This window comes from Urtica dioica, chromosome 8 (assembly GCF_054948205.1).
Source record: "Urtica dioica subsp. dioica isolate 48M chromosome 8, U.dioica_male_clone48M_v1_H2, whole genome shotgun sequence".
Taxonomy (NCBI): Eukaryota; Viridiplantae; Streptophyta; class Magnoliopsida; order Rosales; family Urticaceae; genus Urtica; species Urtica dioica.
Genome location: NC_142763.1, coordinates 26,466,063 through 26,488,644, shown reverse-complemented (window position 1 = coordinate 26,488,644; position 22,582 = coordinate 26,466,063). Strand labels below are relative to the sequence as shown.

The 22,582-nt window shown below is 40.0% G+C and overlaps 1 protein-coding gene across 1 annotated transcript; it reads left to right on the top strand.

Moving 5' to 3' along the window:
- Positions 1 to 17,932: 17,932 nt before the first annotated feature.
- On the top strand, positions 17,933 to 22,218 carry LOC149388717 (agamous-like MADS-box protein MADS2). The gene is made up of 9 exons (XM_089622496.1): positions 17,933 to 18,154; positions 19,599 to 19,677; positions 19,821 to 19,882; positions 20,031 to 20,130; positions 20,337 to 20,378; positions 20,505 to 20,546; positions 21,024 to 21,181; positions 21,270 to 21,432; positions 22,195 to 22,218. Exons 1-9 carry the CDS (start codon positions 17,934 to 17,936, stop codon positions 22,216 to 22,218), a joined length of 891 nt encoding a protein of 296 aa, XP_089478622.1. The 5' UTR covers position 17,933.
- Positions 22,219 to 22,582: the final 364 nt, after the last annotated feature.

Genomic DNA, 22,582 nt, shown 5'->3' with positions numbered 1-22,582 from the left:
TATCCGAAAAAAAAAAACACAATGACTTACCCATCGTTATCGAGATTACCACATAAAGACTCAAAACGTAGATCTCGGGTCATCTGAGAATGAAAAACACAAGCTGTACTCATAGGAAGAAATAGATATACAAAAATACAAAATAAACTTATTGTACTGAAGGATTAGGAACGGCGGCGACGAAGTGACGTGTGGGTGTAGGAGGGTTTCGGGTTTCTCCACAAGAGTCCGTCACGGCGGCGACGAAGCGACGGAGGATTAGGTTTTTTTTTTTTTTTGGTTTTCCTTCGTCTGATGTTTTGTTTGAAAAATATGAGTGGGGCAATTTTGGGATATTAAATTGTTACCGATGGAATGAGTGATTCATCTCACCTACTGAAGTAATGGGGATTCACTTAAAATGGATGAATGATGATTACATAGAATGATGATTACTATTTAATTAAGTAAACCAAACAATATATTTGATTCCATTCCATTCCATTCCGGCCTGATTCTAAAGTGAATCATCAATTTGATTGGACAAAATAAGATGAACAGTAAATAACGATATGTACTTATAATATAGGAGAGATATACCAATAGGATGATGTCGGTGTAGTCAATGCAGATTCGCCATTTTCCGTTCGACTTCTTCACCATGACCACATTGGAGATCCAGCTCGGGAATTTGGCCTCGCGGACGAACTTGGCGGTGATTAACTTCTCCACTTCCTCGCTGATCGCGAGGTATCTTTTTGGGTTGAACGACCTTCTCTTCTGGATTTTCCCCTTCTCTCCGAGGAGCACGTTGAGCCGATGAGAGATGATCTATGGGTCGATCCCGGCATGTCCGCGTGCATCCATGTGAAAACGTCTTTGTGTTCTTGGAGGAATGCTTTGAGTTGGTCTTTTAATTCGGCCGGCAGGTGCGCTCCGATCATGACGACCTGTTCGGGGTTGGCATTGTCGAGTATCACAGGCACGAGATCGCTAGACGCCTCTACTTTCTTGGTGTCGGCTTCTTCTCGTGGGTCCAGGTCCTCGAGTTCTTGCGCCTTGTTGATCTCGCCTGGGAGGTCATCTCCGACCTGACATATGACCCCTACCATGGCGTTGCCTTTCCTGATGCGGGACCCCTGGACGTGGCATGCCCTGGAGTCGGCTTGGCTTCCTCGCATCACCCCTACTCCTTTCGGTGTCGGGAATTTCATGAGGAGGTGGTATGTTGAGGTGACTGCGCGGAGTCTGTTGAGCGTCGGTCGCCCTATGATGACATTGTGAGCAAAAGGTCGATCCACAATTAGGAAATCCACCAGGCGCGTGACCTGGGCTCCCCCCTCCTGTCCAAATGTGATTGGGAGGCTTATGGAACCTTCCGTGTAAATGCACTCTCCTGCAAACCCGAAGAGCGGGGTCTTGACTGGGGTCGGGCGGATTTCTCCAAGGTCTATCCGGTCAAGGGCAGTCTTGAACAGGATGTCGGCCGAGCTCCCGTTGTCAATGAGAATCCTCTTCACCATATTGTTTGCTATCTGCGCTTTGACAATGATGGCGTCGTTGTGCGGATGCATCACCCGGCGGGCTTCCTATTCGGTGAAGTAGATCGTTTCGAACGGCGTGGCCGGGCAAGTGCTCTGGGTGAGATTGATATGGTGGGATAGGCCCTCTCCGGCCGCCGCCCGAGCATAGTTTTTTCGCTCGTGCGCGGTATCCCCCGTTTCTGGCCCTCCAAATATAGTGGTCACCAAGTTGAGTGGGGCGTTGGCCACGTTGCCTCGGGTGTCGTTGTTGTTGCTTCCACCCACGACAACTTCTTTCCCACGTTCCTGCCGCCTGTCGTTTTGGGGAACCTGCCTCCTCGGCACGGGGGTCCGGATTGACGACCATGGCCATCACGAACTCCTTCAGCTCGCCATTCTGGATGTGATTTTCGATCTGCCTCCTGAGCTCGATGCATTCGGCGGTGAGGTGACCGTGATCTTTGTGGAAATGGCAGTACTTGTTCTTGTTGCGTTTCGAGGGGTCCTTCGCCAAGGGTCGGGGCTCGGTGAACATTTCCTAGGTGCAAGGCCAGAATTCGATCCGGTGTCGTTTTGAGTGGTGTGAAGTCGGTGTTCCTCTGGAACTTCTCGACTAGTAGGGGTCTCTGTCTTGGCGGGGGTCGGACGTTCGAGACCGCGGTGTTGGGGCTCCGGCTCTTCTTTCTTCGCTAGTCGTCGTCGACCTCATCCTCGTCCTTACGCCGGTTTCCCCTCTCGCGGATTCTCCGACACTTGTAGTACTCCTCGATGGAGATATCCTGGGTGGCTTGTGATATGAGCTCTGTCATCGTAGCAGGTCGCTGCTTTACCAGCGACGTCAAAAGGTCGCCGGTTCGTAGGCCATCAATGAAGGCGTAGACAGCGTCGCCATCCTCGTAATCGTCCACCTTGTTGGACTCCTCGATGAACCGATTAAGGTAGTGTTGGAGCGTCTCGGAGCCGCACTGTTTGATCGTTAGGATGTATGATTTTTCCTTTCTCTGGATCAGTGAGGCGGAGAAGCAAGTGAGGAACCTCTCCCGGAGGTCTTCGAATGATTGCACGGACCCTCGTCCGAGCCTTTGGAACCACTCGAACTTGGTACCGGTGAGGGTGATGCAGAATGCCTGACACATTGTTGACGGGGATTGTCCCGCCATCCTCATGTTGGTCTGGTACTGGTGAATGTGGTAAAGAGGGTCTGTGCTTCCGTCGTAGAGCGGCATGACGGGCGGGCGGAAGCTTCCCCCAGTGTAGTCAGCGAGTACGTGTGCCGCGAATGACAAAGTCACGCCCTCAATCATGCTTCTCACCAAGGGGGTTCTTGTATGCGCCGCTCGCAGCTCTCGGACTTCCTCCCTTAGCACGTTGACCATGTTGGTCAACTCGTCGTTCCTGACCTGCGTAGCGGCCGGCGTGAACCTAGTGGTGCGCCCTCTCTCGTTCGATGCCTGGGTGACGTGCAGCGCCGGAGGCGTCGGAGTTGTCGTAGCCGGGGGAGCAACCTCATGCGGCTCATGGGTCTCCGGGGCAGGCTGGCGCCTAGGGATCTCCCATCTTGCATTGAGGTGGCGCCTCAAGTCCACGTTTGGCTCTACACGCCCTGGCGACCTGGCGCGTCGCGGCAGTGAGAATCTCCTCGCGTCCCCACTGTCGGCGACTTCCTCCCCCAATCCTAGACGTTCGAAGGCGGACCTTCGCGACTCGGTCCCTGCTCCGGCTGCAGAGCAGGACGCCTGGGGTAAGGGGGCGCGAGGCTACGCTCGTGGGTCTCTTTGCCCCTCGTCGCGGCGAGTCTCCGAGCGCTGTGGTACCTGCTCGTGGGCCGTCCGTCGCTCCTCTTGGTGGTTGTGTCCGATGTCTTGTATGCTCGGATAGGGCGCGTTGTCCTGACCGTCTTTTTCGTGACTCCCCGAGTAGACATCTCGCCCCCGTCCGCTTCTCTCACAGGCGTGACGCCTCATGGCCCGCTCCCCACTGTCTATTGCGAATTCACTCGCCAGCAAGAATAGACTGTTCTCGAGGCGTTCCATCCTGTCGTCTCGCTCGATGAATACCGACCCGGCGGGGTTCGCCGCATTGGCGGCGCTCGGGTCGGCCGTCGGTACTGCGCCCGTCGATGGACCTGCGCCCGCCGGGGGGGCTTTCTGGGCGCTCGCGTGTGGAGCGCCACACTCTCTGTTCGCCGGGGAGCGCCACTCTCGGAGACGGCTGGGCGGTTCGACATGTTGACTTTTTGATGTAGCGGGAGTTCCTTGGTACCTAAGAAAGGAATGTTTTTGCTGATGGAGAGCCCATACGTGGTTGTTCTCGGGATCCCCTCCTTCTAGCGCCGAAATGTTAAGCCATTTTTTGGTTCAACACTTATGGACACGTGACGTGAGAGGACTTGGCCACGTGTCTTCGAATCTGTGAGATTTGTAATGGGATATTCCTCTTATTGAAAGAAGAATGAGAGAATTGGTTTCTCAAGCTCTTGGACACGATCGTAGAGGGAATATAATTTGGCTCGGGAGCCTCGGGTTTTGAGAGAGAGTGAACCTATCTCTCCCACTCTAGAGAGAATGGAAGGAGATCGTTCCTCGTTTTTGTGTGAAAATATATGAGTGGAGTGGCTTTGATTCTCTTTGTTCTTGATTTCGGTCTCAAAGGTGTTTTTAGTGAGAGAAATAGTTGAATAGGGGTTTTGAGAGAGTCTGGTTAGAGAGAGAAAAAGCAAGCCCTTGATAAGTGTTTGTCTCGGATATTTATAGTGAGGTGGTGAGAGTTAGGGCAGGAGTACTGTAGGAGTAAAGGGGGTCGGGCGAGGCGCACTTTATGAAAATGGGAATGAGGGGGTTCGGGCGAGGACCCTTTTACGAAATGGAAATAGGGGGTTCGGGCGAGGCCCCCTTTACGAGATGGAATTAGGGGTTCGGGCGAGGCCTCTTTTACGAAATGGGAAAGGGGGGTCGGGCGATGCCTCTTTTATGAAATGGGAAAGGGGGGTCGGGCGAGGCCTCTTTTACGAAATGGGAAAGGGGGGTCGGGCGAGGCCTCTTTTACGAAATGGAAATAGAGGTTCGGGCGAGGCCTCTTTTACGAAATGGGAAAGGGGGGTCGTCAGCGAGCACGTGTACCGCGAATGGCAAAGCCACGCCCTCGATCATGCTTCTCACCAAGGGGGTTCTTGTCTGCGCCGCTCGCAGCTCTCGGACTTCCTCCCTTAGCACGTTGACCATGTTGGTCAACTCGTCGTTCCTGACCTGCGTAGCGGCCGACGCGACCCTAGTGGTGCGCCCTCTCTCATTCGATGCCTGGGTGGCGTGCGGCGCCGGAGGCGTCGGAGTCGTCGTAGCCGGGGGAGCAACCTCATGCGGCTCATGGGTCTCCGGGGCAGGCTGGCGCCTAGGGATCTCCCATCTTGCATTGAGGTGGCGCCTCAAGTCCACGTTTGGCTCTAGACGCCCTGGCGCGTCGCGGCGGTGAGAACCTCCTCGCGTCCCCACTGTCGGCGACTTCCTCCCCCAATCCTAGACGTTCGAAGGCGGACCTTCGCGACTCGGTCCCTGCTCCGGCTGCAGAGCAGGACGCCTGGGGTAAGGTGGCGCGAGGCTGCGCTCGTGGGTCTCTTTGCCCCTCGTCGCGGCGAGTCTCCGAGCGCTGCGGTACCTGCTCGTGGGCCGTCCGTCGCTCCTCTTGGTGGTTGTGTTCGATGTCTTGTATGCTCGGATCGGGCGCGTCGTCCTGACCGTCTTTTTCGTGACTCCCCGAGTAGACATCTCGCCCCCGTCCGCTTCTCTCCCGGGCGTGACGCCTCATGGCCCGCTCCCCCCTGTCTATTGCGAATTCACTCGCCAGCAAGAATAGACTGTTCTCGAGGCATTCCATCCGGTCGTCTCGCTCGATGAATACCGACCCGGCGGGGTTCGCCGCATTGGCGGCGCTCGGGTCGGCCGTCGGTACTGCGCCCGTCGATGGACCTGCGCCCGCCGGGGATGCTTCCTGGCCGCTCGCGTGTGGAGCGCCACGCTCTCTGTTCGCCGGGGAGCGCCACTCTCGGAGACGGTTGCGCGGTTCGACATGTTGACTTCTTGATGTAGCGGGAGTTCTTGGTACCTAAGAAATGAATGTTTTTGCTGATGGAGAGCCCGTACGTGGTTGTTCTCGGGATCCCCTCCTTCTAGCGCCGAAATGTTAAGCCATTTTTTGGTTCAACACTTATGGACACGTGACGTGAGCGAACTTGGCCACGTGTCTTCCCACCTTGTTCCTTGGGCTGTACTCGCCGTGCTTTCTTTATTTTTGGGTTGGGCCTTAATGTTTTTTCGGGTGAGGAAAAATCCATCACAACACTACCCAACATAGGTCGGCACGGCCGGTCATCCCAAAGGCCGAGGGGTTGGCGCCTGGACGGTCACCGGCTGTTCGGAGGCCCGACGATCCCTCTGTGCCGTGTGGTTTATCTGGGCTGACCCGGAGACTTTCCGAGGGCCCAACGAACCATTTCAAGTGCTTGAGACACATGGATAACAATAGATATTTATGGTTGCAAGAGTCTCATATTTTAATTTTCTTTCACTTTATTATTAATTACTTCATTTCAAATTAACTTAAATAAGTAAAAAAAAATATACAAATACAACTTAAAAATACAATGAAACGGCATTGAATATGACTCAATGAGGATCTCAACCCCGTCTCACCTCTTAAATGGTATCGAGACAAAAATCTCATACCATTTTTAATAATATGAATTATTTTTTCTAATTTTTGAGTGGTATCAATAATATTAAATAGGGTGATGTAGCTAAATAGCCAATTTAAAGTTATAAATTTGCAAAATAGCCAAATTTTATCTTAATTTAGTGAAATAGCCAAAATGTGCAATAATTTTTTTGAAAGTGATAAATTGTTTATAATAATCGTAAAATTTTTTAATCTTTATTGTAAAAAAAAAATTTGAAAATATAAATTTAGCTACTTTACTGAAAAGTTGAAATTTTGATTATTTTGCTAATCATTATAATTTTATATGGCTATTTTATATAATTTTTCCTATAAAAAATAGGGTCGCACAACATCTCATAAAGTTCACTTGACCAGCTTTAAGGAGGTCAAACAAACGTTTAGGTTTCAAACATAAATATATTTTAAGCCCGATCACATTAAGTAGGTCTAAATAAATTCGCTTTTAAGGCTAAAATAATCTTAGAGTCAGCTTGGCCGACGGCTTTATTTGTAGGCTTAGAGATTAATAAGCTTAATGATAATTAAGGCCCAAAATATACACAACATCTCGAGTCCGTCAGAAAACTTAGCTAAAATATACAAACGAGTCTCTCAGGACAAGTTAGGCTACACTAGCCCCTCTACAAAACGGCAAAAATAATTTAAGGTTGTTTTGTTTTTGTTATATATATATATTGGGGTGGAACAGATCACCAAGTTTAAGATTATATAGGAATATTTATATACCTAAAGCCATTTTTTTTTTTTTTGAAGAACATTTTTTTTTCATTAAATGAGATGTACAACAACATTTTCATGTATATAAAATTATTAATGACTATTTTCGGGTTTCACACAGATTGGCTATAGCCTATAGCTATACTATACATATACTTAAATATGGATGTCCTTGTGTTTACAACGAGTAGATTGTATATAAGACCCACTCATATGTTTCAATATCTACAGCATACAAGTTTTCAACACACACACACACACACACACACACACACACACACACACACACACACACACACAAAAACACTAAACCTAGCTCAGGAATATCTATATATTCATTATTGAAAATTATTCTTTCATCTCTACTGGGCGGGCCTGCCTAAATTCTAAACTACATTGACATGGTTTTTTGAAGATCAAATTTTAAAATATATTTACCTTAAACTAATGCGTATCTATGATTGAATAAACAAGAAAGAAAAAAAAAACAAATAACATTACATTCATGCTATTCTTGACCATATAACAAATAAAAAAAAGTTACGAAACTCATAATTTCATAGCATGAGTTCTTTTTAATGTATCTCTCATGTCATCATCACATGGCATATAAAGGTTCTTTACTTAGTTTTATTACATTAACTAGACATAGAAGAATGGCAGGCCAATATAGGACTCCAACATTTTCCCAAAAACAAAACCAAAAAAATCACACTCAGCGATATATATATATATATATATATATATAGACTTGAACAGAAACTCTTTGATTTTTATATTACATATTTGAACCTGCAAAGCATCCAAGGTGGCACGAATAGAGTGGTTCGAGGATTAGGTCTAGATCGCTTCTCCTTTCAGCCTCTGGGGTTTCGTCGTTGCTATTGTACATTCGGCTGCAACAAATTGTAATAATAGTAATAGTATCATTAAAAATAATGATATAGCCCCTCCAAAAGGTCTGACATAGATTTAAAAATAAAAAAAATAATAAATTTTATAAAAATATTATTATCATATAACTTGGAATTATGTAGTTAGTAAATGAGCAATAAATAATAATTACAGTATTTAAATAAACGTTATGAAGTTTTCCCTAGTACATTTATAAAAACAATAAAAGTGTAAGTGCTATATACTATTACCATGTATAGGGTAAATTGTCAAGTTTCGAAAAGAGTAATAGGCAGATGCCAAAGTGTTGTCATTTTGTCTACAATACAATATCTTATTAAATGATTATATACTACTGAATATCATTAATATTCAACTAAAAAAAAAGAATATCATTAATATTATTCAACAAAAAATTGTCTTTGACTAGCTGTAATATATACTTTAAAAATAGGGCTTAGTTTAGCCATATAGGTCTCGTTCATGCCTCACAACCTTTGGTAAACTTGACAACTGCTAAATGGTTACTTTCTAGGGACTTGAACTTAACGCCAACATTTTTTTACTAAGGCATAACATTAGCACTGGCCAACAACTCTTAGGTGACTAGTTATATATTCAATTATTACCATACATTTCTAAATATACAAATGATACGCCATTTGACAAGTTTGATATAATTACAAGTTATTTGGAATTTTAGCTAGAGCAACTTATATAAGATATTTCAGGGTAAGGATGATATGTGTGTGCGTGTGTGGTATATATATATATACATATATATATATATATATATATATTTACTTACCCCATATTCAAGCAGGAATTAATTGGAGTCGGAGGAATCATAAAGGAGGAATTTGTCACATGGGTTTGTGTCTCCCATTGCATCTGCTCAACGTTTTTCTCCTTTTCCTTGATCTATTGTTAATTAATCCAAAAGAATAGTTTTTTTTATTATAGTATACATAATACCACAAAATTATAAACTTTCAGTACAAAATTTCCTCCATCAGTCTCTCTTTCTACATTTAAGTGTTACCTTTAATTTTGATTGTCTATATAGTATATGTTTTTACCACAGTTAAAAAATCTAATTTGTAATCTGAGATACATAAATTAAAATACCGGTTAACAAGCATGTTGATACATTATATGATCATATTAATAATTATACTTGTTTTTCAAAACATTAAACCTGTTTTTCAAGCATGTTGTTCTGATCTCTCACTGTCTTCTCCTAAAGAAAAATACAATAATGGAAGCTAGCTATATAACAGTCCGAGACTTTAAAAATTATCATATTGATACGTTTGACATTTGTAAACAAATTAGCTAGAAACTGTAAAACTCTTTAAAATACTTACTGAAGAAAGGGCTAGTGTTTGTGAGGGAAACTCGATGATCATTCTCATGAATTACTTGTGCTTAAATACATGAATTAGAAGAGTAAAAATAGCTGAACTAACAACCTTAGCAGCTATAAACTAGGATCCGGTTGTAACTTATTTCCTAAGCTAACTCGGCTAACAACTCCTAAAAACAAGGAAGCTTGACCAACACGTCAACTCCTAATCCCCGGAATTCTACACTCCCCCTCAAGCTCGCTGGTGGATGTCAATTAAGGCGAGCTTGGAACAATTGTTGGTGAAGAGTTGACGTGACAATGGCTTGGTAAATATGTCAGCAGCTTGATCTGCAGAAGTTACATATAGCATGGAGATCACATCTCTTCAATCTTCTCACTCAGAAAATGGCGATCAATTTCAACATGTTTTGTCTTGTCATGTTGGACAGGGTCTTTAGCCATACTTATTGCTGACTTGTTGTCACACAATATCTTCACTAGACCATCTATCTTGATCTTCAAGTCCTCGAGCAGCTTCTTTAGCCAGATTCCTTCACACACTCCATGAGCTAAAGATCTCAGCTCAGACTCAGCACTACTTCTGGATACAACTGACTGCTTCTTGCTCCTCCAAGTAACCAGGTTTCCCCAGACAAATGAGCACATGCCTGAGGTGGATCTCGAGTCAGTCTTTGAGTCTGCCCAATCTGCATCGCTGAAGACTTGGATCTCACGGCTTGCTTGTTTCTTGAACATCAATCCCATTCCTGGTGTAGCCTTGAGATATCTGAGGATTCTCATTACAGCTTCCATGTGAATCTCTGAAGGGTCATTCATGAAGCAGCTCACCAGGCTTACTGAGAAACTTATATCTGGTCTTGTGTGAGCCAGATAGATAAGTTTCCCAACAAGTCTTTGGTATTGACCCTTGTCCACTCTCTTCTCAGTGCTGCTCTTTAGTAGCTTCACAGTTGAATCCATTGGAGTATCAGCAGGTTTGCACCCCAGCATTCCTGTGTCTTTGAGTAGATCCAGTGTGTACTTCCTCTGGGACACTGATATTCCAATCTTGGACCTTACTACTTCCATGCCTAGGAAATATCTCAACTCTCCGAGGTCTTTGACTTCAAACTCAGTAGCCAGAACCTGTTTGACCTTCATGATCTCTTCTTCATCATCACCTGTGAGAATTATATCATCCACATAAGCACTGAGGATGGTACATTTTCCCTGAGCTGAATGCTTGGTGAACAAGGTGTGGTCTGCAAGGCTTTGTCTGAACTGGAGGACTCTTGTGAAGCGTCCAAACCAGGCTCGTGGACTCTGTTTGAGGCCATAGATGGACTTGTGGAGGTGACAGACCTTGCTTTCATGATCACCTTCAAATCTCGGGGGCAAGTCCATAAAGACCTCTTCCTCTAGAGTGCCATTCAGAAAGGCATTTTTGACGTCTAACTGATACAATGGCCAATCCAAGTTTGATGCAATGGACATAATGATCCTGATTGTATTTAGTTTAGCAACAGGATCAAATGTCTCTTGGTAGTCAATTCCATAGGACTGAGTATATCCCTTGGCTACAAGTCGAGCTTTGTACCTTTCAATTGAGCCATCTGACTTGTATTTAACTGTGAACAGCCATCGACACCCCACTATTATCTTTCCTCTTGGTAGTTCCTCAATGCTCCAGGTCTTGTTTTTCTCTAGGGCTTCTATCTCATCCATTGCAGCTTTTCTCCATTCAGGGATTGACATTGCTTCTTCAATTGTATCTCGTGTGGTGACTTGATCCAGTTGAGTCAGGAATGCTTGATACTTGGTGGAGAGATTCCCATAGTAGATGAAGTCTTCTATCTGGTATGGACCACATGCTCTTGATGGCTTTCTCAAGGCAATAGGAAGATCAAGACCTGTTTCACTGTCAATAGTACTATTTGCAGGTCTTTCAGGACTAATGTTACATTGATCTGATTCATCTATGATGTTGATTAAGGATTCATCAGGTGATGTCTCATGGGAGTGCTGGAGTGTGTGTGTCTGTTGTGGTATTTGATCTTGGTGGGATTCATCTGTGAGGTGAGGCTCTTGTTGTGGATCTGGTATGGTGTCTATGATGTTTATGGTAGTAGGCATGGACTGAGTGTGTTGGAGTGGTGTGCTTAGGGTTTCTATGAGTCTTTCAGATGAGTCATAGTATGGTGAGGTTTCATGGAAGGTGACATATAGGTTTTCTTGTTTTGAGGTGAGTAGCATTTGTATCCCTTTTGAGTGGAAGAATAGCCAATAAAGATACATTTGATGGACCTAGGGTCCAATTTGCTGTGATCATATGTGTGTACAAAGACAGAGCATCCAAAGACCTTAGGTGAGATAGTGGATATGAGCCTAGTTGTTGGAAAGGATTCTCTCAGTTTCTCACATGGTGATTTGAATCCTAGGACTCTTGAGGGCATCCTATTGATGAGGTATGTGGCAGTTAGAATGGCTTCTCCCCAGAGGTATTTTGGTACATGTGAGGTAAACATAAGGGACCTAGCTACTTCTAATAGGTGTCTGTTTTTTCTCTCAGCAATGCCATTTTGTTGAGGTGTTTGGACACATGAGCTAAGGTGAATGATGCCTTGAGACTGACAGTAAGTGTTGAGTTGTGCATTGAAATAATCTTTGGCATTATCTGAATGTATGATTTGAATGTCTGTGGTGAACTGGTTTTTGATCATCTTGTGAAACTGGATGATGATTGAGCTAGCCTCAGATTTGTCTTTCATAAGGTATACCCAAATTATTCTAGTGTGATCATCAATGAGGGTTAGAAACCACCTAGCACCATTTAGATTTTTCACTCCTGAAGGACCCCAAATGTCACTATGTATAACAGAAAAAGGTTTTGATGGAACATATTGCTTAGGGATATAAGTACTACGAGTATGCTTTGATAATTGACACACATCACACTGAAACAAATTTGTATCTTTATTGATGAATAATTTGGGAAACATTTTCTTGAGGTACATGAAATTAGGGTGGCCTAAGCGATAGTGATGCAACATAATGTTTCTATCTGCTTGAGAGAAAGCTGACTCATTTTTGAGGATTGAAGCTGAGGCAATCTTGTTGGTTTCAGTGCTTGTCTTGATGAGGTAGAGGCCACCACACATTTCAGCACTGCCAATCGTCATCCCGGATTTCTTTTCTTGAATTTCACAAGACACATCATCAAAGATAGTTAGGCAATATGAGTCCTTATTTACCTTATACACAGATAGTAAATTGCAGTGTAACTTAGGTACATGTAAAACATAACTCAATGTGAGTTGATTGGTGATTTTTACTGAACTAATCCCAGCTACCAAAGCCTTTGATCCATCGGCTATTGTGACATACAAATTCTCATTACATGGAGTATAATTGGAGAATAGGTGGACATTGCTAGACATGTGATCTGATGCCCCAGAGTCCATGATCCACACAATTGAGAGATTAGTAGTCACATGGTATGCTGTTAAGGCTTGAATGGCCTCAAGTATTGTACCTCTTTGAGCCATCAGACCAGTTGTAGGCGAGTCACCTTGTTGGCTGGCTTTTTTGATGAGGCATGTGAGCATCTCAAGTTGCTCAAGACTGAAGGGGCTTGAGGATGCTGAATTGGCTTGTGTCTCCGGGTCCTTTAAGTATCTTGATGGCTTCCAGTTTGCTGGCTTCCCATGGATCTCCCAGCACGTCTCACGTGTGTGTCCCGGCTTCTTGCAGTGATCACAGTAGGGTCTTCCTTTCTTTGTTTTGTTGCAGGGTGTCTTGACAGCAAAGGCTTGGGATTCTTCATGTCCTACCAAGGCCGAGCTATCATGAGGGCTTGTCGAGGCTGAGGTGAGCTGTGAAGTCATCATAAGATTTCTCCGGCTCTCTTCATGTCTGACCATTGAGAATGCTTCTCTGATGGTTGGCAGTGGCTTGATACTCAAGATTTTCCCTCTGACCTCGTCTAGTTCCTTGTTGAGACCTGATAAGAGCTTGAACACACGTTTAGTTTCCAAGATTTTAGCATAGAGAAGGGAGTCTCCAGGGCAACTCCACTTGTGTTGATCATAGACATCAATTCTCTGCCATAGTCTTGTTAGTGTGCTGAAGTATTGAGTGACTGAGGCATCTCCTTGCTTTGCATCATGACGGAGATTTTCTGTCTCAAACAGCTCTGATGTGTTTTCTGAATCTGAAAATGTGACACGTACAGCCTCCCAAATTTCAGATGCAGTGGAGTAGAGTAGGAAATTCTCACTGATCTCTGGCATCATAGAGTTTACTAGCCATGACATGACCCTGTTATTCTCAGGCTTCCAAATTTTGAATTTTGGATCATCTGCCTTTGGAGCTTTGGCTTCTCCGGTGAGGTAATCGTCTCTGCTGCGACCACAGATGAACATTTGGACTGACTGGGACCATTGAAGGTAGTTTTGGTCATTGAGCTTATGGCTAGTGATGGTGTAAGGATTTTGATCGGCTATGGAAGGGGTTTCAGATGATGATGCTAGGGCGTGTGATTGACCGTATTTAGTCATTTCTGGATCGAGGTTTAACACTGCTCTGATACCATGAAGAAAGGGCTAGTGTTTGTGAGGCTAACTCGATGATCATTCTCATTAATTACTTGTGCTTAAATACATGAATTAGAAGAGTAAAAATAGCTGAACTAACAACAACCTTATCAGCTATAAACTAGGATCCGGTTGTAACTTATTTCCTAAGCTAACTCGGCTAACAACTCCTAAAAACAAGGAAGCTTGACCAACACGTCAACTCCTAATCCCCGGAATTCTACACTTACAAATTATTTAACTAGAAATATATTCAACGCTCCCCAAAAAATTAAGGATAAATTACATCAATGCCCCCTCAACTATGTCACTTGTAACGTTTCACCCCCTCTAATATGAAACCGTACACCAGAGACCCTGAAATCCTACAGCGTAACGAACATCTCCTTCTGTTAAATATTTAACAGATTTTATGCTTACGTGGAGTAACATTTAAGAGTAACTTCTGTGTTGGACAATAAATTTACCTAAATACCCTTACTTATTTATTTATTTATTTATTTTATGACAATCTCTCTCTCTCCATCTGAGTTTTTTTTTCTTTTTTTTTTCCTTATAAGCTGTATTTTCAGGGACATAGGGGTTAATAAAGAGAATCAAGAAGAAGAAAAAAATGGACTCAAAACTAAAACATGAGCGATTTTTTAACAAAGTTTTCACAGTCTAACTCTAAATGTAACCCTTCCTAATTATTTACTTGGCTCCCGCGACTCTAGCTCTTTGACCGCCTCGTTCCACGACCAACCTGTACCATCCCACATCTGTTTTTAACACCCAAAAAAGTTGGTATCTTTCTCTAAGACATTTCGTCGAACACTTTCTCTGCACAAACTCCATGGACGAGAAACCACTGAAAAGCAGCGATTCCCACGACGACGCTTCTGTGGCGAGCGTGAGCCTCAACCTTCGCAGCAGCCTCGCGGCGAAGACAACCATAAGAACGCGAGCAAGAAGAGCATGTCGAGCAATTCAAACAGCTTCGACGCAAATGAATCGGCAACGAGTTCCGAGCTTCGTGCCAAATTTGCAGAAGTGGCACAAATAGAAATAAATATTTTACCAGGTAAAGCCGAATTTGGCGATGAAGAAAGAGACCCAAGTAGTCCCACCGAATCACCAATATACTCCCATGGAGCTAATTTTGAATTATAAATTATGGACTCTTCAAAGTTATTTAAGTAAATTTGGATTGCAACAGTTAAAAAAAAAAACAAATGTTTAAATTCTATTAAACATAGGCAGGGGGATTGGAAAAAAAAAATCGGTGGTGTCTCGTCCATGGAGTTCGTGCTTATTTGGATGACTTTGGTTTATTTGATAAAAAAAAAAAGCTGGTATCATTTTTTATTTTCACTTTTTTTAATGTATACTTACAAAAAAATACTTTTTTACCCTTAATAATTTCACACCGTCAAGTAGAATTTGACAGAAGGAGGTTGTTCGTTACGCTGTAGGATTTCAAGGTCTCTGGTGTACGGTTTCATATTAGAGGGGGTGAAACGTTACGAGTGACATAGTTGAGGGGGCATTGATGTAATTTATTAGGGTCATACATCGCTATAAAACCTACCAAATAATAATAAAAAAAATCCCCGACTATCTTACCAATGCTCTTTCCATTATATAATCGTATCTTATATTTTTTAGATTAATAAATTATGATTTCGATAATATTTGATATATGTTTACCTTACCAAATAATGCGTAACACACACACACGTTACCTTTTTTTTTATTACTTTGACAATATTTAATTATAATAATAATAACTACTATTATTATTATTTTTACTTATGGCTGTAACATATTGTAACTCATAATATGTGATCCTTCATATCTATTGTACAAATCCTAAAAATAATTGTACAAATCCTAAAAATAACATTTATATATCCTACGATTCTAGCATATTGTACCTTGTCTCGATGGAGTGATAACATTTTTTATCGCAATTTACACATTTTTTGAGCGTGTAAATTGCAATAAAAAATGTGATAATTCCATTGATATAAGTTCAGACGTGCTAAAACCATAAGTGGAAAAGCCATTGGAAGCAAGTTAAATTGATCTTCATAGAAGCACACGTGTTATTTGTAATTACTTAATTTAATATAAAATTAGGCTTGGAATCCAATGTACTAATATGCAGCTTTGATTTTGTTATTGTAAGAAATTGTATAACACTAGATCGATTATAAATACTTAATCTAGGTTTTAACATACTTTGAAAATAAATATTTAAAGTATACATAAAATCTTTTTATTTCTAAACAGTTATATCCAGCCAATTAACAAGAGGTAGGATTCCAGTCAAAAGAAAATAAGTAAAAATCTAGTCAATATAAAAATATATTATAAAAATTGTATATATACGATATATTTATGTTATTTTTAGCAATTGTGGAGCAGATTTAAAGAGTCGCATATTATGTGCTACATAATTTTTTTTGGTACTGTAATGAAAATTTCATCAGACCATATTGAGCGACTAATAAACTAGAGCTAGGGTTAGTAGAAAAGACCCTCTGATTTATATAAAGCTACACAAAATTAGGCCATAAAGCTCACCAGAATATCTATCCAAATCTCCCACACCATATCGCTGTATTACTAATAGCTTGTTTGGTCAAATCCAAACATTTTCTACTTTAAATATAATTAGGTAAGAGAAAGCTGGTAACAATAAGACAAAAAAATATAGAGAGAGAGGGAGAGAGAGAGTGTTAAAGAAGTGAAAATCACTAGATATTATAGATCAGATTCAAAAGTGAAATCTAATCCAACCCTACTGGTTAATTACTATCGATGAACATATCTTTAACCTAACCCTTTATATATTTTATAAATTACTATTTAGCATAATTGAAACTATGGCAAAAAATTTAATTTTTTTTTTTGAATTTCCTACAATTTTAACTTGAGTGCACTTCGAATAAATGGTCAAAAATCATACGTGGGATAATTTATTAAGGATCCACTTACTTTATTACAGTGATCCCATTAAAGCAAATTCATTAGGAAAATACTAATTTAAATAGTTATAGTGGAGTATTTTTTTTTCAGTTCCTCGTGATCTCGAAACGATGTACCTTCGTGTCAATGAATCATGAAATGAAGTCAGTTTTCCATGTATGTAATATTTGAATATATATAGTTTACTTCTCGCCCTCTCACAAATGTACTATAATTTGTATATATAAGTTAGTATACATATAATATGTATGCAAACAAGTTTGACTTGTCGTTACACCTTCATTTGGAATATACTCTTTCATCTCAAGCTTATTTAGGTTATGATACGTTCAAAATATAGACACATATCATTTTTGTTTTAAGATATGCATAACATCATAATCTATAAATTTATGATGCAGTCCCTGGTAGTTTATAATTCTTACTTTTTATTTTATTTTTTTCCTCTTGGTGAAATATTTGATTCAATCCCACTTTTTTCTGACCTTTTTCCCATAAAACTGTACTGTAATTACATCATATATGTATGTAATAGAAAAAACAAGTACAATAGCTCACAATAGATTAAATCATAAATCTGAAAACATTAAAACCGAATTCCGCTACCAAAGTTTTGCACGGTTAGGCAATTCATCTTCGCAAGGGCATAGTGGTCACGGCAACGAATTACCTTGACCCAGCGAAAGGGAAGTCCAATAATAAATGAACACGTGGGACCAGTTGGCGAAATGACCATAAAAATATCTCGCGCGGTCAAGCACGCGCTGTTAACACGCGTGGTCTTAGTACTTTTTTCTTTGACGTTAAAAGAGTGACAAGAAGGTTACTATAAGGAAAGAGGGTTTACATGAAACCAATTATCTCTCTCTCTCTCTCTCTCTCTCTCTGAGCTAGGGTTTCAACTTCGAATCCAACTTTGTGTTGCTATTCACGGATTTGGATACAAGTTTGGTTCTGAAGCAGAAAAGAAGACTCACGAGGTAACCCAAAACTCAAAGGAGAGAGCAACAAATGATAGTTTTAGTACTAATTCCTTTGGTTTGATCGAGAAATTAATGTTTTATTATTATGTGATATATAGAATAAGAAGGAAAGAGAAAAGTTGTGGATCGGAGATTTGGTGAGAAAACATAGACGAAAAGAGAAGTTAGAATTAAATAGATTTAGAGAAAGAAAATGGGAATGTTTTCAAAAAAAAAAAAAAGAAAGAAAATGGGAAGAGGAAGAGTAGAGCTGAAGAGAATAGAGAACAAGATAAACAGACAAGTGACGTTTGCGAAGAGAAGGAATGGTCTTCTCAAGAAAGCCTATGAGCTTTCTGTTCTCTGCGAAGCCGAGGTTGCTCTCATCGTCTTCTCTAACCGTGGAAAGCTCTACGAGTTTTGTAGCAGCAATAGGTAAATATACTATATACATCCTCTACACACACACACACGCATATATATATATATATACATATCTATATGTGCGTCGGAAAACTATTCTTTTTAGCATATATAGACATTGTACCTCCGAGATCTAGTTAGATTTATATATATTGCTCTAATCTGTTGCTTGATCTCACCTTGTTTTACATTTCAACACACTCCTTGAACTAGCTTTTTATTTGTGGAATATTTGAAATTTAATGGAATTTTTTGTATGTATTTTTATTGCCGTAATTTTTTTGATCTGAATTTATCTAACATTTTAAAACACTCCTTTAACCCTTTTTTTTGTTTTTTTTTGTTTTGTGTATGTATGTGTGGAATATATGAAATTTATATCGCTTTTAATTTAAGGCTTTTTTTTTAATAATAATTAATAGTTCATGTTTGTGTATATATGTTTTGATTAGATCTTATAATAAACAAACTAGCTTTTTTCCTGTGTTTTTGGTGACCTTATGTTTCGTTTTGGGATCATCACTTTAGCAATAGATCTGTGGAAAAGTGAGTGTTTCTTTTTTGTCTATATAAATATACACCCATCTTGAAATTTTCCCTTAACCTCGAGATTCTGGATTTTGATAGATAATATTTCTCCAGCTTGATTTTGAGTAGAATAACCAGGCCCTTTTTAATTTTATTTTAACTATATTGTTGGATAAAAATGTTAATAATTAATTATTTTATTTAAGATATATAGTTTATGATACATATATATATATATATATATCTATATATTTTACATAGTCACATAAAACAGGCACTTGTATATGTACACAAAGCTGTAATCCGTAGTATCTATTTTGACTGGAAAGATAAACTTTACTCCATTATAACTTCTTGGTTTAAAAAAATTTAAATTAGTATTTATCTTTGCACATGCAATTGTAATACGCAGAGAAGACTCTCTCGGATACCTAAAAAGATCAATGAACCTGTGAACAAAAACTGAAGGCCTTGCATCATGATTGACATTTGACCTGTACTTATTATTTACACTTTAAGATATTGTTATTCACTGTAGTGTCTAATTTTAGACTTACGGTCCATAGCTTAATATTACCATTAATTACAGCAAGTTTTCATTAGATCTCACACTCTTCTGAATCCCGTCTTGTCACTTCTGATGAAATCTTTCCGTTGTTCGTCAGTCACGTTCTCGCTTTATGCTTTAGCTCAAACACAGTTTAATTTTAACATATAGAGAATATTGATTTTTTTATATCATTATTATACTGACTGAGCCTTGCGCTAAAACAGCTATACAGAAATTAATACAATTAAAACATGGTTTTTGAAGCAAGTTACAGACTTTAAATATCATAAGAACTGGAGACATTACTTTGAAGTAATTTGCATATATAAGACTTGAAATGTGGTATAATATATTTGGTGTTTGTATGTATGTGTATAGCATGCTCAAAACCCTGGAACGGTACCAAAAGTGCAGTTATGGCGCTGTGGAAGTCAGTCGACCTGGCAAAGAACTCGAGGTCATTTTTTAAAATATATATTGTTCTTCTTGCAAATGATATATATATATATAATATATATATACACACACATTAATATATTAAATGTATATATTATTAGATATGGGGTCGTTTCTTGACGTGATGTGTGTACTGTATAGCAGAGTAGCTACAGGGAATACTTGAAACTGAAAGGTAGATTTGAGTCCCATCAACGAACTCAGAGGTAATTATTTATATAAATATATATTACGTTAATAAATTATGCAGCAGTCTGTAAGAATATTTGATTATTGATTTAATTTTTTTTTGGGCAATTTTGTCGCCGATTCATGTATATCTGAGTTTTCTTGACATATGTGGCGTCACTGTAGAAACCTCCTTGGGGAAGACTTGGGTCCTCTAAATACAAAGGAACTTGAACAGATTGAGCGTCAACTTGAGACCTCTCCCAAGCAAGTTAGGTCAACCAGGGTAACCAACTAAACTGTATATATATATACACATACACACAGTATATGTATGTGTACATGCATGCATTTTTTATATTTTTATTATTATATGTTTGTATGTGTGTGAGCGCTTTGTTTTATATTTTGATTACATTTGATGGTTTTGCAAATATATTAGATCAAAGTTTAGAATATTTAATAAATCAAATATTTTAATCCATTTTGCAGACCCAATTTATGCTTGACCAGCGTAGTGATCTACAGAGCAGAGTATGCTTTTACATTGACATAACCCTTTATCTTTTTCAGTACCTATATATATATATATTATACTGAGCATTTAAACTCCTTTGTATATTTGACATATTTGATTGTCGTATAACTGATCAAATGCAGGAACATACGTTAATAGAAGCCAACAGAGCCTTATCAATGAAGGTACCGTCTATATAATAAAGCAAAATATATTAATAAAAAAATGATCCCGGCCCAAAAGTTCCTTATTTGAAGAAAATTAAATTTGAAGGAGACTAGGAGGAAAAATCAAAATTATCTATTGTTTTTGAACTTTGAAGAGAGAAAGAAGATAGTGAGAACATAGAGACGTGTAGTGTAGCCTTCACTTGTGTGGTTTTTCTTGGATTTTTATATTCCTCTCGTTGTCTACGAAAATTGAAATATCGATTGTACTTATACATTTTCTTTTCAGTTTTATCTCAAATATTTATTTTACTCTATATTTTTTTTTTTTCCTAATCCAAGCACCACAAGAAAAATCCAATAAATTCTCATTTTTTTTTTCTCACGGGTACCAAACAAACCTTAAAGCTAAATGTCTTTACAACATGCCAGCTTGTTTAGATATCTCAATTGAAAAGAAAATTATGCAACGTAACATAAGTTTATGATTATCAGCTGGACGAGATCGGCGCTAGGAATATGAACTTCCGACAATCATGGGAAATGAGTCATCAGAATGATCATGAGCAAGACATGTCGTTCGGCTCTCACCACGCTCACTCTCAAGGCTTGATGTTCCAGCCTCTTGACACAAACCCTTCTTTGCAAATAGGGTAATCATTTTATGTTTATCAAATCACTTAGTTGTGCGTTTAAATTTTATGTAATGTGCTTCTGACATTTTGAAACCTGTTTAATTAGGTATAATCCGGTGGCATCGGAGGAAATTAGCGCAACAAATCATCAACCTCATCATCATCAAGTCAATGACCTTCACTCTCCCTCTGCCTATGCCTCACAAGCGCCGGCGCTAGCGAGTATCGCGCGTATCCTCGTCAAGGCTCGCAATTTCCTCGTTTTTCAGGTCAATTTTCTTTTTTTGCAATTAGCGATGTAGTTATTACGGCCGTGAATTTTGTGTTTTGTTGTCAACATTGGACACGATATTGTCCTGGGTTTGTGATTCTCTGATACAAAATATTTAGTTGAAAAACCAAATTTGGTATGACTTCGTTTGAACCGTGCTCAAAATTGAAATTTGACTTTGTGTTGAATCTTATGGTTCAATTCTGTGTTGGCCTGATACTGCAATCTTTGAAAGAGAGGTTAGCAGCGAATTAGGTCAATTGGCGTAGAGGATGAATTCCTTTATTCTTGCTGGGGGATTTGGGTTTAACAAAACAGCTGTATTTTTTTTTTTTTTTTTTTAATAACCATGGTGTCCGAGTTAAACCCTACTATAATCAACGAGGTCCTGGCATTATTGACCGGGAGACTACCCCAGCGGTTCCTATTGTTGCGTTCCAGGGACAGACGAGGATTCAAGAATCTCCCTTACCACTAGACCAACCCCTTGGGGTTATTTAGTTATCTTTCTCTGACCTTTCTCTCTCAAGACTGATCTAGTACGATTTAGGTTGTATCTTGCTTTGGTTTTTCCCAGTTTTTTATTTTTTATTTTCTCTTCATTTTATGTTATTTAATTTCTTCTAGGAAAAAAATGGTGTAGAGGATAAAAATCCAACGGTCAGTGTTATTGTACAACCATCTACACTATGTGCTGATTATTGGTTCCGATCGCCACTTGCTGATTTTGTGTACGTAATTTTTTCTTTGTTTTATGCAGCTTCTGTCCAGCAATGAATCGTGATTCTACACGATAGCGTGTTACTCGTCAATTGATCTGTCAAACGATCGTGATTCTACTTGCCTACCGTGCTCTCTCGTACACTTCTGTCAAGCACCTCTAGTTTATTTTACATGTTATTCGTTTTGCTTTGTTGATTGTTCTTTTGTTGTTTGGATTCGGCTCGTGTCGATTCTTTCCTTTCCTTAGCTTATTTGGAGTTTAGACAATGGAAAAAAAAATGTAATAGTTGGTTGTATTTTAAAGTATATTTTAGATCGACAATGAGAACTATGCATTTATGTTTTGATTATCTTTGATTTCTTTCTTTATGTCTCTCAATATTTCATTGATAATTAATTTTTTACCTCATCAACTATATATATAT

Excerpts from the sequence above, each read along its gene's own strand:
- LOC149388717 (XM_089622496.1), top strand. The coding sequence starts at position 17,934 with ATGGGAATGTTTTCAAAAAAAAAAAAAAGAAAGAAAATGGGAAGAGGA. Across the intron at positions 19,678-19,820 it reads GACCTGGCAAAGAACTCGAG|AGTAGCTACAGGGAATACTT; the intron begins GTCATTTTTTAA and ends ACTGTATAGCAG. Across the intron at positions 20,131-20,336 it reads AGCAAGTTAGGTCAACCAGG|ACCCAATTTATGCTTGACCA; the intron begins GTAACCAACTAA and ends TCCATTTTGCAG.